The 14,260-nt window shown below is 55.8% G+C and overlaps 5 protein-coding genes and 1 non-coding gene across 6 annotated transcripts; 1 reads left to right on the top strand and 5 right to left on the bottom strand.

Annotated features, from left to right (window-relative positions):
* Window positions 1-451: 451 nt before the first annotated feature.
* Window positions 452-2,423, bottom strand: G647_06374 (uncharacterized protein; the record flags this gene model as incomplete). Its single annotated transcript, XM_008730695.1, has 3 exons — window positions 452-493; window positions 589-2,007; window positions 2,103-2,423. 3 exons carry the CDS (start codon window positions 2,421-2,423, stop codon window positions 452-454), a joined length of 1,782 nt encoding a protein of 593 aa, XP_008728917.1.
* A 682-nt stretch (window positions 2,424-3,105) lies between these two features.
* G647_06373 lies at window positions 3,106-3,221 on the bottom strand. Its single transcript, XR_573448.1, has one exon. It is a non-coding gene; the product is annotated as a 5S ribosomal RNA (ribosomal RNA).
* A 2,297-nt stretch (window positions 3,222-5,518) lies between these two features.
* G647_06372 (uncharacterized protein) lies at window positions 5,519-7,375 on the bottom strand (the record flags this gene model as incomplete). The annotated part of the gene is made up of 1 exon (XM_008730694.1): window positions 5,519-7,375. The coding sequence occupies one exon, from the start codon at window positions 7,373-7,375 to the stop codon at window positions 5,519-5,521; it is 1,857 nt and encodes a 618-aa protein (XP_008728916.1).
* A 914-nt stretch (window positions 7,376-8,289) lies between these two features.
* Window positions 8,290-10,147, bottom strand: G647_06371 (uncharacterized protein; the record flags this gene model as incomplete). The annotated part of the gene is made up of 4 exons (XM_008730693.1): window positions 8,290-8,877; window positions 8,943-9,269; window positions 9,355-9,856; window positions 9,972-10,147. The coding sequence occupies 4 exons, from the start codon at window positions 10,145-10,147 to the stop codon at window positions 8,290-8,292; spliced, it is 1,593 nt and encodes a 530-aa protein (XP_008728915.1).
* Window positions 10,148-10,799: 652 nt separating this feature from the next.
* G647_06370 (homogentisate 1,2-dioxygenase) lies at window positions 10,800-12,631 on the top strand (the record flags this gene model as incomplete). Its single annotated transcript, XM_008730692.1, has 3 exons — window positions 10,800-11,765; window positions 11,832-12,186; window positions 12,300-12,631. 3 exons carry the CDS (start codon window positions 10,800-10,802, stop codon window positions 12,629-12,631), a joined length of 1,653 nt encoding a protein of 550 aa, XP_008728914.1.
* Window positions 12,632-12,788: 157 nt separating this feature from the next.
* G647_06369 (uncharacterized protein) lies at window positions 12,789-14,249 on the bottom strand (the record flags this gene model as incomplete). Its single annotated transcript, XM_008730691.1, has 3 exons — window positions 12,789-13,290; window positions 13,382-13,507; window positions 13,561-14,249. The coding sequence occupies 3 exons, from the start codon at window positions 14,247-14,249 to the stop codon at window positions 12,789-12,791; spliced, it is 1,317 nt and encodes a 438-aa protein (XP_008728913.1).
* Window positions 14,250-14,260: the final 11 nt, after the last annotated feature.

The following is a 14,260-nucleotide window of genomic DNA, read 5'->3' as shown; positions in this document are numbered from 1 at the left end:
CGTGGTGACTCAGGAAGAAGCCGAGATCAGCTTACTGTAACGGCTTGGGGGGGCTTGTTCGGGCCTCCGGATCCAGGGCCAGAAGTCGCCTCCATGGCCAATGATCGCCGGCTGCACCATGTCCACATCGAAATAAACTGATGCCACGAAGGCCGAACCATCTCCGGGGCTGGTTTGAAAGGGGCAATATTCGTAGCACAACTCGTGTTCTCGTAAGGAGTACGGAGAAGTTACATTCACCAATGTCAAGGATGGGGCTGAGCTTTGGATTCGGCCCGCCCTGAGGTGGAAGCTGACGCTGGAGCTGTTGGTTCTCTACCAAAGCAAATTCCCGTCAGAACAGATATCTCCCTTGGTCCGTGAACAAGCCAGATCCACTACGCCGTGTAGAACCCGGCCCTTTGAGCATTTAACATACAGTTTGAATTCCCGCCACCACGGTCAGCCACTCTCACTTGAAGAACAAAGGCTGCGGCAAATGATCGTACTGGACCTGCAAATTTTGTCAGCACGTGATGAAGTCGAGGACGTGACAACAACGACGATAACTATGGAGGTCATAACCTCGCGGTCACGAGGTTGACGTACCTCCTCCCATGGGTCATCTGGATCGGCATCCTTTACTGGTCCCATGGTGGCACGGTCGAATACCTTCTCACTCACGTTGATGCCACCCGGGACCACACGAACGAGCCTGACCTGCGGACAATCCGACGTCGACTTCATGGTTCTCTCCAGATCCATGAAATACGCGCAGCAGCCTTCATGGGACAAAGCGACCAGGTTGTCCGGGATGTCCTTCTGAGGTCTCGACCCGGCGAAGATCTGCACCGAGGTCGCAAGGCGGAGAGCGTCGGTCGCGTTCCACACGTTGCCGTACACGAGCTTGAAGTGCATCGTCCAGTGCAGGCCTCGCGCCTCCATCCTCCTCGCCACTTGGCTCTGGTAGAAGCTATAGATGCCCGCTCGTGTGGGGAAGAACCGCGCAGTAACGGCCATTCTCGCCAGAGCCAGGCCGAGCGATATGATCGTCTCCACCAAGACCGCCAGACAGTACCCGTGATCCGGCAGATGACCTTCTTTGTCCGGGCTGACCTCGTCCTTGGACGTGCAGATGCCACAATGGCAGGCCTTGCGGATCTTGCTCAGGCTTTCAACATACGACGCGGATGCCTCGTCGTGGGACAGCTTCAGAGAGCGTTCCATGCGGGCTTGAAAGCGCCTCAGCTCCGGCAGCCAGTCGGTGATGGTCTGGATCAGCCCGGCCCCATAAGACGCCGTATTGCTCTGATTCTGGATGGACACCAGTTGGCCGTGCTCCTCGTGGCCTTTGCCGTGCGCGAGGCCCTCGAACATCCTGGCCGCACTGCCAATCATCGTCCCGAAGGCTTTGGAATGGTCGTGGTCGAGGAAATGAAAACTCTTGCCGAACACTCGCGGCAGCAGTGATTGCCATGCCACCCGCCCGCCGATCCGCATGGTGTGAAGGACTGGAGAGTATGTTCGGTCAACGAGAGACATTTCCTCAAGACCGACGCCGTTCTGATGCCGCGGTTCGAATGTTGCCTTGAGGCCCGCCTCCGTCACGTATACCAGGTTGACTTGCGGCTCTTGATCTGGGTGAGTTATGCGTAATTCCTTGCCGGTCGTGTCATAGACTCCTATGCGAAGATCGCAGAGCCACTCGGCGATTGCCCCGAACCAGGAGATGATACCACTGCCGGTGAAAGTCACCTGTTTTCGGTCTCCGCGCGTGACGCTCATCAACGCTTGCAAAGCGCTGGCGACCGCGCTCACCGGGAATACAGTTTCGACGCTCACACCCACTGGGATCGTGACAGGGTACGGATCCAGTTGAAGATAATTTTCGACTAGGAGGCCAAAGTCCGAGGCGGCAAAGATGCCGTTGCAGCCATGCAGTGCAGCCTTCCATTGAGTGAAGTGAGGTGTCACGTCTTCAGGACCTGCTGCTGCACATGCCAATTCCATAAGCACTTTGGCTCCGTACTGCGTATCTCCATGAGCAATCACCCCAATTGACAGACCAGGAAATGCGACAACAATGGCATGTGGCTCCTTCGACCACGGGAGCGAGGACTCACAGGCTCGTGGAAGGTCTCGCCCAGCGCTATCAGCATGGCCAAGTGCTCATAGGAACCTTCATGAACAGCCTTATCGCGGATCACGTTCGACAGGCCCCAGCCGAAGGACAGCCTCTCGTCCGGCGCCACGGATAGATGTACAGGCAGGTTGGACAGAGCTGAATTTATATTCCGTCCCCCCTGGGATGGTATATTGAGGTCCTTGAAAAGCCTGTAGGCAACATAGCGAGTGTACGGATCTACGCGCGATCCGGATAGTTTCCTCAATGTGGCCGTCGGTATCGTCACGCTCTCCGGCGTATCTTTGCCGACGATGGGCATCTCGACCGGAATAGTTGGATCCCTTTTCAAGCAGCTGCTTCATACATGTCGTGTCGGTATGTCGGATGTCACTGTCCCGATGGCATTTCGTCTACAGGGAAAGACAATCAGATAGGAAGGGAGACTTTCGGCGCGGCGGCTGGAGCAGTCACCTCGTCTTCGCTCGCGTGATATTCCTCAATCCAGGTCTCGCCAGCATGCGCGATACTGACTCAGCATCGCAAGAGCTTTCGCCGTTTGCACTGCTATTGGCCGCGAGCAGTAAGAACCATGCGAGGTGCGGGGTAGATTCTGCTCCGATGGCTGCAAGTACAAGAACTGAGACAGGCTCCTTCACATCTAGACCACTCATGAGAGTACGTTCAAAACTCGATAGTCGCGGAGTGCTTTCAGCTTGAAGTTAGCGGCCGTGGCTTGGTTTGTTAAGCCAATACTCCGTGCAAGCCGTAAAAAGAATACAAGCAGCGCATGTTTGGTAGAGAAGGAGGGCCTCTCCAACACTAGACTGACTCCCCCGCGATGGCCTCATGGTCGCATACAGGCCGTCAGATGGCCATGCTGGGCTCCTCGCTTATTGGAACAGGGAACGCTGCGTCCATCTTGGCCTAAAAGCTCGTAAAGACTTCTTCACCCTTTACCTCGACTTTCAATCTTCTCCGAAAAGAAAGCTATAGAAGCAAAAAACAATCAACAGCCAGGATTCCCAAGTGGTCACCCACCTTAGTACTAACTGACCGGCATGTGGCTTAAGTATGGCTGAGCGAACGGGAAGCCCTGTTTTCCACATCCTATGGTCGATTGCGGTGGACAATATTGATGTGATGTTTATATGGGTTGATTTTTGAGCTCTGAATTATACTCTGCTTGTATGTTTTCTACCATGGGAATGGCCATACCGTTCATCCCTGCGCTCAGCCTGCTGCAGCATATTCGAGATTCCTTCGCAGTGAGAGTTCTGTAACAGTCTGTTTTGCCTTTTTTTGAGTTACTGGTTTTTCTGGGGCTGTGATGCTCGTTGGAATGGTTCGACCGAGGTTTCCTCGTTGCTTTGCAGGGTGATTGATGGTTTCTCCTTCTCTCCCCACGACAGCTCTTCGTACTTTTCGTTTGGAATGCATCTTTGTTTGCCTGGCGTACGACTTGCGTCTCCAGGTCTCGGTCACACGTTTGTCAGGACGGACGACGTGTCTGTGGCTGGAGACGTCGTTCCCGGATGGGTGATCTGTCTCTCTCCAGTCCCCAGAACCAAGTGACAGATCTAGCAGATCCCAGTCACGCCTTCCCTTATGCTACTTGGTGATCCAGGTACCAAGCCTCGACGGTTAATGTGTTGGCAGATACGACCTCGCCGGCCCACCACAGAGGCACATGTGGAAGCCCATGAGGCATATCGACAAGCCAAGCCGGTAGTATGAGTCTTAATGCTACAGTCGTCGGCTACATAACTCGGGGTATCAGCCAAGTCACGCTCAGAAATAAGGGGCGAATTCCTGTTAGCATCATACAGTAGGATGGTTGAGCGCTTGACCCTCTACTTACCCCTTTTGGTGATCATGGCATTAGGATGCTTGAGGCTTGACATTGCTTGCCCCTGTAGGTGACCATGAAATATACTGCGAAAGCTTACACGTCGAGTTGCATAGTAGGCATGAGAGCCCCCCGGCTATCCAGCAACGAATCGACGAATCTGGTCCACAACACTCGTGCGGTCCTTGTCTGACCAGACTATCCATCAAAAGCCATACGGAAACAGGGCCAGCGAAGCAGGTCCGTACGCTATTCGCCCAAGAACGTTCCGCTAGCAATAAACTCGTCCCCGAGGTATTGAGGCGTTAGCGTTGTTTTCCTGGTTGCCACTTCACTGTCCTGACATGCGTATCGTTGTCTATATCAAGGATACATATCGGGTGGGTTTCCATTCAGCTTGCCCCCGGCTCTTGTAACTGAATGAACGGAACACGCATATTGCTTGGCCAACGTAGATATCCTTCCGGCGTCTGAGGTCTCTCTGCATTTGCTCCCTAATTATCTAGGCAATATTGCCTCACGAAGAGCGTCCCGTAGTCGAAAAAATCGTGATTGTGATCATACACAAAGATGCCATTCACCAACACGTACCGAGTCGCCAGATCAGACCTCTGGGAACTCCGCTCCGCTGATATCGACTTGGGACCGGACGAATTTACGATTCCTCTCCGCCACGTTTGAACTGATATATATATTCCTAAATATCCGGAGGACCCTCGTTAAGACGGTTCTTCTCTCCCCTTGGATATCCACGTTGTTTTCACCCTTAGAGCTAATTAACAAGGGTTCGCGAGACAGTGCGTCTAGGTAGTAAGTCATGCGTAGTGAAGCACGCTCCTCCTCACGGGCGGGTCTTCTCTTCCCTTGAATGTCCGCATTGTGGCCATTCTTAGAGTCGGCAGAGAAGACGTTTCAACTGGGAGCATGGCCATTGCCTCTGGGTCAGGAGAAAGAGCCACTGTTTGGCGGAGGATGGAGCAAGCAAACAAGGAGTCTGATCTGTGTTGATGCGGATAATGAGACTGCTACATGCCAGGAATTGGCTCTGTCTGTACAGACAATGAGAAGACTACGGCTGTTGCGGGCCAAAAGCTACAGACCACGACCCGAAAAGTGGGAGGAGAGGCGTGGTTGCTAGGCCCAAGTCTACTGCTGCCTCAATTACATCGTCGATGCAGGACTAAGCGACTCCAGGGGGGGGCCGTTCGCGGTGTGGACAGCTCTTGAGTACCTCGTCGCAATAAGGAGAGGATTGCGTCAGACGAGGGCCGCAGAGAACATCACAGACACGGGGAATTCGAAGTGTAGATACAACAACAGGAGACACAGACTCTATACAGCAAGCTATAGGATCACACAAATCAGGCAGAGCATGAACAGTTAACAGAGCGGACTATCCATGCAAGATCGGGCTCCCAGGAACGCACGAGGCTGAGCCGAAAGGGACAACCCGTGGCAGGAGAAACAAGCATTAATGAAAGTATGACAGGACAGACAAGCATCAATGAAAAGCATGGCACATATTTTTATGGTCGTCAGCATCATCAAACTATACAGACATCCGTCTCTCATTGTCCAACAACAGACATATCGTACGACACGGCTTTGTGCGGCCCGTGTCTCAACCTGAAAACGTATCCTCCATGGTAGATGTTCTCCTCTACTCCGACTCTACTGGAAGGGGCACCTTCGTACTCTGCAAACATCTGCCGCTTTCTGTCCACGACCCTTTCAGCTCTGTCGCCTTCAAAGCAAAAAGCAACAAGGCCTGCCGTGCTCAGCTTCTCCCGCAACTCATTTGTCTCGGACGGATTGGAGCTCAGTGCGAGCCAGGCGAGGACAAACCCGAGAACGGCGTACACCGTATTCAAGGCGACAAGCGTGTAAAGGGGAGCTTTGGGCACTCTCGACACCAGTCTCGAACTGCGCAGTTGTTCCTCCAAATCGGCTCTTGCCGTCATGATGCCGGAGCCCAGTGCCATGGCGGTTCTGGAGTATGCCCTCGCCCAGGCATCGGCCATCTGCGCAGTGTTGTTGTACTGGCTTGCCGAGTACGCCGCGGTTTCCAAGGCCACCTTGCCGAACCCATAGTAATTGCCAGCGGCGAGGATTGTTCCCACAGAACCGTTTGCCACCTCGGCAGTTACGTGCTGAAGAGTGCCATTGATGAAACTATACGTGATCTCGTAGGCGGTTGCAGAGCAATTGAGGAGCCAGCTGGTGCCGCCGCGCGTCGGTTTGACCACATTCCCGTCGGCGGTTTGCAGAGTCGTTGCACCCAGTTCGACCTTTGCCCAGGCAGCGAGATGCTGTGGGTTGTTTGGACGTGTCAGGAAGCTCTCCGTCTCTGTAGACTTGTTCGCCAGCTGAGTGAGACTAGCGTCTCGATAGAAGACGATGCCTGCAGAGCGGAAAGCGAGGCCCGAAACAGCGTCTGTATCGTCCCCGTTGATGATCGGTTGTGCCAAATCACCGTAGAATGCATCCGTGCAGTGGAACGGCTCCGATGTGCCGGACTGGTTGAACCCAAGGTTGCATTGCTTGCCCATTTGCCGACACTGGGTGTGAATCGCCAGAGATTCTGCCCGGTAGTCGAGGTTTGAAGGGATGATGGCAGGTCCGAGGTAGGCGAAGTGTGTGTAGTCAATATACATGTCGTAAACGGCGTTGGTGCTCGACGTGTTGCTCAAAACTCTTGCCGCTTCGTTTGCGCCCGTGAGAAATACACTCGTTGCGCCGAGACTGATAATACAATCGCCGGCGTCAAACCCAGCAGCCGTCTGGCCGGAGCATGGGCCATCAGGAAGCCCACGGCCCAGGGCTTGCGACGGAACCTGTACGTCAACCAGCTCTATATTGACCGCTTCCATGACCAGGTGCAGCCAAGTATCTACGCCAGCGATCGTGTATCCCAGGGCCGTGAATGTCGCCAGAACCGTCAGAGCGTTGCGCACATTTGAAGCCATGGCTCCTTCCTTCTGAGGCCACTGCCAGTATGAAAGCGCGTTCCATAGCGGAGTAATGCCAGCGGAGAAACAGTCCAGAAGCAGCGAGAATTGGAAGGGAGTGGGTAGCTCAGACCCGGCCATTTGCGAGTTTGCCTTGAGTGATTGAGCGATGGGGAAAGACACGAGGATCATCGCGCACACGGCCAGCAGGGGCGCGACTGTAGACGACCAAGACGCGATGGTGACGAGCGTGGTGGGGTTGAAATTGACATAGTAGGCGCCGGAATCAAACTCAGATCTCCAGTCCAAGGTCAAGGAGCCCGAAGACCTATCCGCGGACTTGTCGACGTTGTTGACCAGCACCAACCCGAGCAGCAGGCCCGCGAGACCTATCATGGGCACCACAATCAGCGCGAGGGAAGCAAAGATGATCCTCTTGCCGCCGCTGTGCGGCTTCTTCTCTCTTGTCGCCGCCATCGGGGCGCCTGGTTTGCCTTCATTGTGTGCGTTGTCCTCCCCGGGCAGAGAATTGTACCGACGTCGTGGTTGTCTTCGGCCCTGGAGAGGGACCTGGTTTTGAAACTGAAATCCACATCGGCTCAAGGATTCGAACTGTGATTGATACTCCGATGGTGTTCCAGGCGGTGAACGATCCATGAATGAGCGTGGACAGAACCAGAATGGCTCAAAGATAGAATGCGATGGTGGCTACCACGTGCAAGCAGAGTATAGTTGCAAGAGGAATTCCGCGAGGCATGGCATTTGGATCTGATCTGCGTTAAGAATACTGTACGGAGTACCTCGCCCACGCGATTCTAATTTGTTACAGAAGCTTACTTTAGGTAGAGCGCCTTATGCTCCATTCCCAGCATATCGGTCGTCAAAGGCCAGGGACCGGTGGATAGGGGCTCAGCAAGCCAACGGGCCGCCATGCCGGAAGGAGAAAGACTTTCAAGGCCTCCCGTTGGGCCTGAGGCTCTAATTACCAGATCTGGGGATGGGTATATCCCAGAAGAGGCTACGCTCAATCCGTGCTCCCCTAGTGGCGTCCCTAGGCGCCGGAGGGAGACTGTTTTGCTGACATGTCGAAGTACTGGGTACATAGTACGGAGTGTGTCCTGTCAAACTCAGATCCCTAAACACGTTTTCGTTTTGTGTAAGGAGGACGTTTGCTGCAGGACGGCAGAAAGAAAGATGGGTTCGGGTCGCTATATATGGTCGTTGATACGGAGTAGTGCCTCCGGAGTTGAGATCCAGTTTCTTGTGCGTCTTAGGTCACAGGCTGTGGCTCGCATATATTGGCGATGGACCAACGAGTCTTGAGATCTCATCCTCTTCCAGAAGGTCCTCGGTCGCTGTTAGCAAGCGCGAAGGTCCTTTGCACTCGCTTTCTACACCGGCGAAGCAATCTCCCCACGAATGATCATACTGCATCTGGGCCACTCATCTGTACCGCCTAACGTTTCCCACCGCTCGTATCTGCCCATTCCATCCTCCTTCCGACCCAGCAGCACCACTTCCTCCGGTCCATAGCACATCGCACACTCCCCCTCGCTGTAGGCGGGCCATGGATCGCCGCCGTTGATGAAGGTGATCCAGTGGCGTCCCATTTGCTGTGCAGCCTTTGCCAGCTCGTCCGGCAAGAGCTGGTTGTATGTCTGGAAGAGAAAAAGCAAGTCCACGGCGTGGTGTGCCAGGTTCTGGAACGGGCCGGGGAATGGATTGCCATAGCGCATGTGATAGTAGAACGCCTTTCCACCGCTGAAAGACTTTGCAATCTCGTGGATGTCGCGCCCGAACTCTGCGTCGCTGCAGAACGGTTCCAGGATGGACACTGCTTGCTCGTTGGAGAAGTCCGAGAGATTGTAGGACGAGGTCATATGCTCGACCACTGGGGCAGGGAAGCAGGACGAGAGCAACTCTCGGGTCTTGCCTGGAGTCCAGCCGAGGCTGGCGATACGTGGACCCCAGATGATACCCTTGTCAAAGAAGTCAGACACGGCCAGCAAAGGTGATGAAAAGCAGACTTGGAGCGAGAGCTTACTTCTTTCTCACAGTCACCAATGATGATTCTGCGTACACACCTGTCGTACTGCTGCTTCCCTATCGTCGACGATCGGGGAAGTTCATCCAGTAGGAACCCGTCGACGGTGGCTTGCCAATTCGGTAGCGGAGACCCAGTGGCGGCGTATGCGTCCAACAGCTCATTCACCGGAACATCGCGCAAGCGCTGGACTTTGTGCAATGCATGGATATCGGAGGGAATCTGCAAGTGTGCAAGAATCTTCTGGTATATGCCTTCTTGGTGCTCGAGGCTACGAGTTGTGAGCACGGCATTGCCCGACATGATCACCGCCTGGCTGAACAGTTCCTCGCGTGCGGCCCAACGCGATAGCATCTGGATATGAATATCACCTGCTCTTCATGTCAGCACAAGCGCAAAGTCGAAAGAGGACCTCGAAAAGTAAGAGACCGAAGTACTCACTTCCACCGGCACTCTGACCCACCAACGTCACCTGCCCCGAGTCGCCACCAAATGCACCAATATACCTCTTCACCCACTGCAGCGCCACGATCTGATCGTGAATCCCATAGTTGCCGACGCCGCGATCCCCGGCTCTCCGGTTATCCAGCTCCAGATCTGCCGACGCCAAGAATCCGAAAGCCCCCAGTCTGAAGTTCATGGTGAGCACCACGATCGGCTGCCCCATGCCCAAAGACATGTGGACGAGAGCAGCGCCGTCACATTGGGCTGCAGACCCAGCGCCCATGCAATTTGCACCGCCATGGATGAAGACGAGGACGGGGAATTTCGTGGCGGCAGCATTGTGTGTCGGGGTCGTGATGTTAAGGTTGAGACACAGGAATTCGTCGACGAGTGGATCGGGGTCTTCGGCTGGTAGGACGGCGCCAACAAAACTCAGAGACGCTGCGAGAGCCGGTGTGGGAGAGACGGGGCTGTCGTGGCCATGTAAGCACTGGAGACATCTGCTCTTCTAGCACAAACAATGACTATATGCAACCAAGGAAAGGCTGGGAGAGTGCATCAGACGTAGCAGAACGGCATACGAACCCGAACCGGCTGGCGTCGAGAGCCTTCGTGGGCCACTCATCCACGATCTTTGGCCTTTGGAACCGCCGCGTGACAGCACCATAAGGTATACCCCGGAATTGTGCTACCGTGCCGTCGAAGTATGTCTTGTCCGTGCTGACGGTGCCGAGACCTGCGATGTCGCGACTGATGTGCATGGTTGCTCTCCCATGCCGGTCGAGATCGTCTCAGCTCTTGTCCATCGCCGACAAGGCCCCTTGACATGAAGCATGTCTTTTCGTGGCAAGTCGCGGTGTTCTCTGAACCGGTTCCATCACGACGAGATCTGGTCGTGAAAGTTACTCCGTGATATGCTCATTGTTCCGCCGAAATCTCCACAAGATGGCTGGAGACTTGAAGTCCAGGCCGCCCATGGCGAGCCGAATGGAAGACCAAACGGCATAGCATTTCCAGTATGTCGGACGTGGCGCCGCTTACCGTACAGTCAAGGGCTGGAAACTCGCATGCTCCTGCCAATGGTGTGATGGCTCGGCCAGGGATAGATGGTGGGGAGCCAAACCGGGGAATCCGGGGGATACATAGCGGATCTCTGTCAAAAGCCCAATGTTTTGCCGACTCGTCTGGGACATCTTTAGCGGGGACTCACCACCGGCGCAGTCTTGCCCCGTGCCAATCATGCAGAAAGCGACCACCGGGGTCCAGGCTGGGCTGGAGAGCGGACGGGCGTTTGTATGTATGCGACCCTCGGCCCCGGATGGGGTCTTGGAAACTGTCAAGCTGCCGCGTGAGAGTGAGAGTGAGAGTGAGAGAACGGCACGGCGCCTGTGAAGATTCTACACCGTCGACAGGATGCCAGGACCGGTCGAAGAGCCAGTTGTAACGTCCACAAAGACACAGGAACCCGTTGATATCCAGAAGGTCTTCCACTACACCGACCTCGACACCCCTAGGCCCACGCGCGTCGAAGACCCCTACGAGTACCAATGGGGCTTCGGCAATCGCTTCCAAAGCGAAATCATCCCAGGCACACTGCCCGTTGCGCAGAATCACCCCCAAGTACCGCGATTCAACTTGTACACTGAGGGCCTCACGTCGTCGGCCTTCGCATCAAGCAGAACCGCCAATGCCAGCACTTACATGTATCGCTGCCGGCCGTCGGTGGCAAACCATGGCTTCCAGAATGGCGTGCTCGAGTCCCGAGCGCACCTGGAAAGCTGTTTCTTGGCCGTCAACCCCAAGGTCAAGATGAACCCGGCACAGATCGAGTGGGCGCCCTTTGACCTTCCCCAGGAGGGCGAGGAAATCGATTTCGTGGACGGCCTGCACACCCTAGGCGGCTCCGGGGATGCCAATATGCGGGAAGGCCTCGCGCTGCATGTGTTTATGATCAACGCGCGGATGACGGGGCGGGCGTTTTTGAACGGAGATGGCGAGTTCCTGATCGTCGCCCAGCTGGGGAACCTGGATATCCAGACGGAGATGGGCAAACTCTACCTCCAGCCAGGCGAGATCTGCGTGATCCCGCGCGGCATCAAGTTCTGTCTGAACCCAGCGGCCGGCACGAGAGAAGCGCGAGGGTATGTCCTGGAGGTTTGGGGATCGCGATTCGAGCTGCCCGACCTTGGTCCGATCGGAGGGTATGGAAACGCCAATGCGCGGGACTTTGCGTACCCCGTTGCGTACATGGACGACGTGGATGAGCTGCATCAGCCGTGGCATATCGTCGAGAAGATCAACGGCGAGTACCATGCCTTGATGCAGGACCATAGCCCGTTCGACGTGGCGGCGTGGCACGGCAATTGCTTGCCTTACAAGGTATGACAGATTGCTTTTCATCCACCACCCAAGATATACATAATGATCGTTCATGCTTGCCTGCAGTACGACATGACCAAGTTCGTCGCCCAGGGGAGCACGTCGGTCGACCACACGGATCCTTCAATCTGGACTCTTCTGACCGCACGCTCGCGTGACCCCAACGTGCCGCTCGTCGACTTCATCTGGTTCGGCCCGCGCTGGGACGTGGCCATGAACAGTTTCCGCCTGCCGTACTTCCACCGCAACAGCGCGAGCGAGTTCATTGCCAACATCTACGGTGCGTCGGGTGGGAGGAGCGCCAACTTCAGACCCGGCGGAGGCGTCTATGAAGCCGGCCACACGGCCCACGGCGGGTTCGGGGACATCTATGTCGCTGAACGGAGAAAGAAGAGGAACGAACCGAGGATTTTGTTCCAGGGTGAGTTATAGTTCTGCGATGACCTTCGTCCTCTCTCTTCTGCGCTAACCCTCTCCACGCCTGTGGACGTGAGCTGGCATCCCGGGACGTGTCCATGGCTAACACGTGAACAGGCATGATGACCTTCATGATCGAGTCGTCGCGGTCACTCCTCTTCACTGAATGGAGTCGCGAACACAGTGCCACTGACGCCACGCCGCCAGAGGTCTGGGACTCGGTGCCAGACCAGTTCTCCACTGATCCCAAGGTGAGGGCCCTTCTACAACGGGTCAAGAAGCAAAAGGCGGAGAGGAAAGCGGAAGATGAGGCGTATTATGATGATGAGCGGATAGCAGAGCTTGTGGGCAAAGTCGCTGTAGTTGAGACGAATGGGACGAATGGGACGGAGTTGGCAAACGGGACTTCTGGGCAGGCCTCTGCAGAGCCAATTGCCGCCAGCTTCTGATGTCCAGGATGGTTGGTTTTGTAATAGGATTCTTCTTATATATTTCTCTTGCACTTGTGGGTGATCGCTTTGCTACATCGAAGTTCTCAGGAGGTCTGTAGTCGAATGTGCAAGAGAGGGAGGGAGGGTAGCTGAGTATCATCTTAGCATATCAACGCTATACAGCCTGTTTCACTAATGGTCGTCCGGCGTCATGCTCCCTGAAGTACTCTTCACATTCAGCCTTCGAGTCGTACCCAAACAGCCCGTCGCTCCAATTCTTGGTCGGCTTGCCCGCCACCGGCTCCCACTGCCACGCCCGGACCTGCGTCGGGTCCTTAAGCCGCTCGTCCCGTGCTCGTTGTTCTGGTCCGTCCGGGTAATGGTTCTCGGTCTTCTGCTTGCGTGCATTCTGCTGGATCTGCGTGGCGCGTGCAAACCGCAACTCCTGGAATGCGGGACCGACGCGGTCGAGGGGCAGGTTGGCGAGGCATTGGGCCAGCACGGCGCCGTCCTCGATGGCCTGTGAAGCTCCCTGAGCAAGATACGGGAGCATGGGGTGGCATGCGTCGCCGATGAGGACGGCGTGTCCGCGGTGCCAGGCCTCGAGCGGATCGAGGTCCTGCAGCTTCCATTTGACGATGGAGCTGGGATCTGCGTGGAAGAGGATGGTGCGCACACTTCCGAGGACGGTCAGTCAGTCAGTCTTGGGCTTTCAAAGCCATGTCAATAGAGACAGAGGGTCAGGGAATAGAGAAGGGCAAGACAGACGCTGGACACCAGTCGCTGAAGTTCCGGCGGAGTTCGTCCACGTCTGCTCCCAACTGCTTGTGCTCGTCACCGAGCGAGCCGTCGTCAGGGAAGACTGCGACGCAGTTGAAGAGCTTCTCGCCGCGGCTGCCATCCTAGATCAGCAATTGTTTCCCTGTATCGCTTGCGAACGCACTTACAGCAGCGTGCCGATGACATGCCTGCCTGGTCCCCACCAAGCAGTGGCGGCATGGCCCTCGACCAACGGCGCAATCACCGGATCGTCCTTGTACTTTTCGATCTCCAGTGCGAACTGAAAAGCGTAGTCTCCTGTCGGGAGCGCGGGCACGGGCTTCTGCGAGATAATGTCGCGCATCTTGCTCCTGACGCCATCAGCGCCGACGACGAAGTCGCTGTACAGGACTTCTCCCGACGCGAGAGTCACGCTCGCCGTGGCCACGTCCGCGTCGACCACCCTAGACCCCAGCCTGATCTCGATGCCCAGGCTCTGCACCTTCTTCAGCATCGCCATATGGAGATCTGCCCGATGGAGCATCCACACGGGTGCATTGTACTTCTTGAGCGCAAAACTCGGGTCCATCTTCACCTCGCTCAGCACCTCTCCATTGTCCCATCTCAACACACGCGATACCCGGCTCTGGACAATGACATCTCTCAGATCGTCTTCGAGGCCCCACCGGATGAGTTCACGAGTGGCGTTGCTTGAGATCAAGACTCCGGCGCCGATTTCTCGTAGAACAGATGCGCCTTCGACGGCGGTGACGCGGTGACCGGCGTCGTGGATCGCGAGAGCGGCGGCGAGTCCGGCAATGCCGGCGCCCACGACAATCACGTCGAGCACCTGGTTGTCGACTGCGTGTGGAGACATTGTGAATATGA

The sequence above is a fragment of the Cladophialophora carrionii genome (genome assembly GCF_000365165.1).
Source record: "Cladophialophora carrionii CBS 160.54 unplaced genomic scaffold supercont1.5, whole genome shotgun sequence".
NCBI lineage: Eukaryota > Fungi > Ascomycota > Eurotiomycetes > Chaetothyriales > Herpotrichiellaceae > Cladophialophora > Cladophialophora carrionii.
This window is presented reverse-complemented; position numbering and strand designations above follow the sequence as displayed.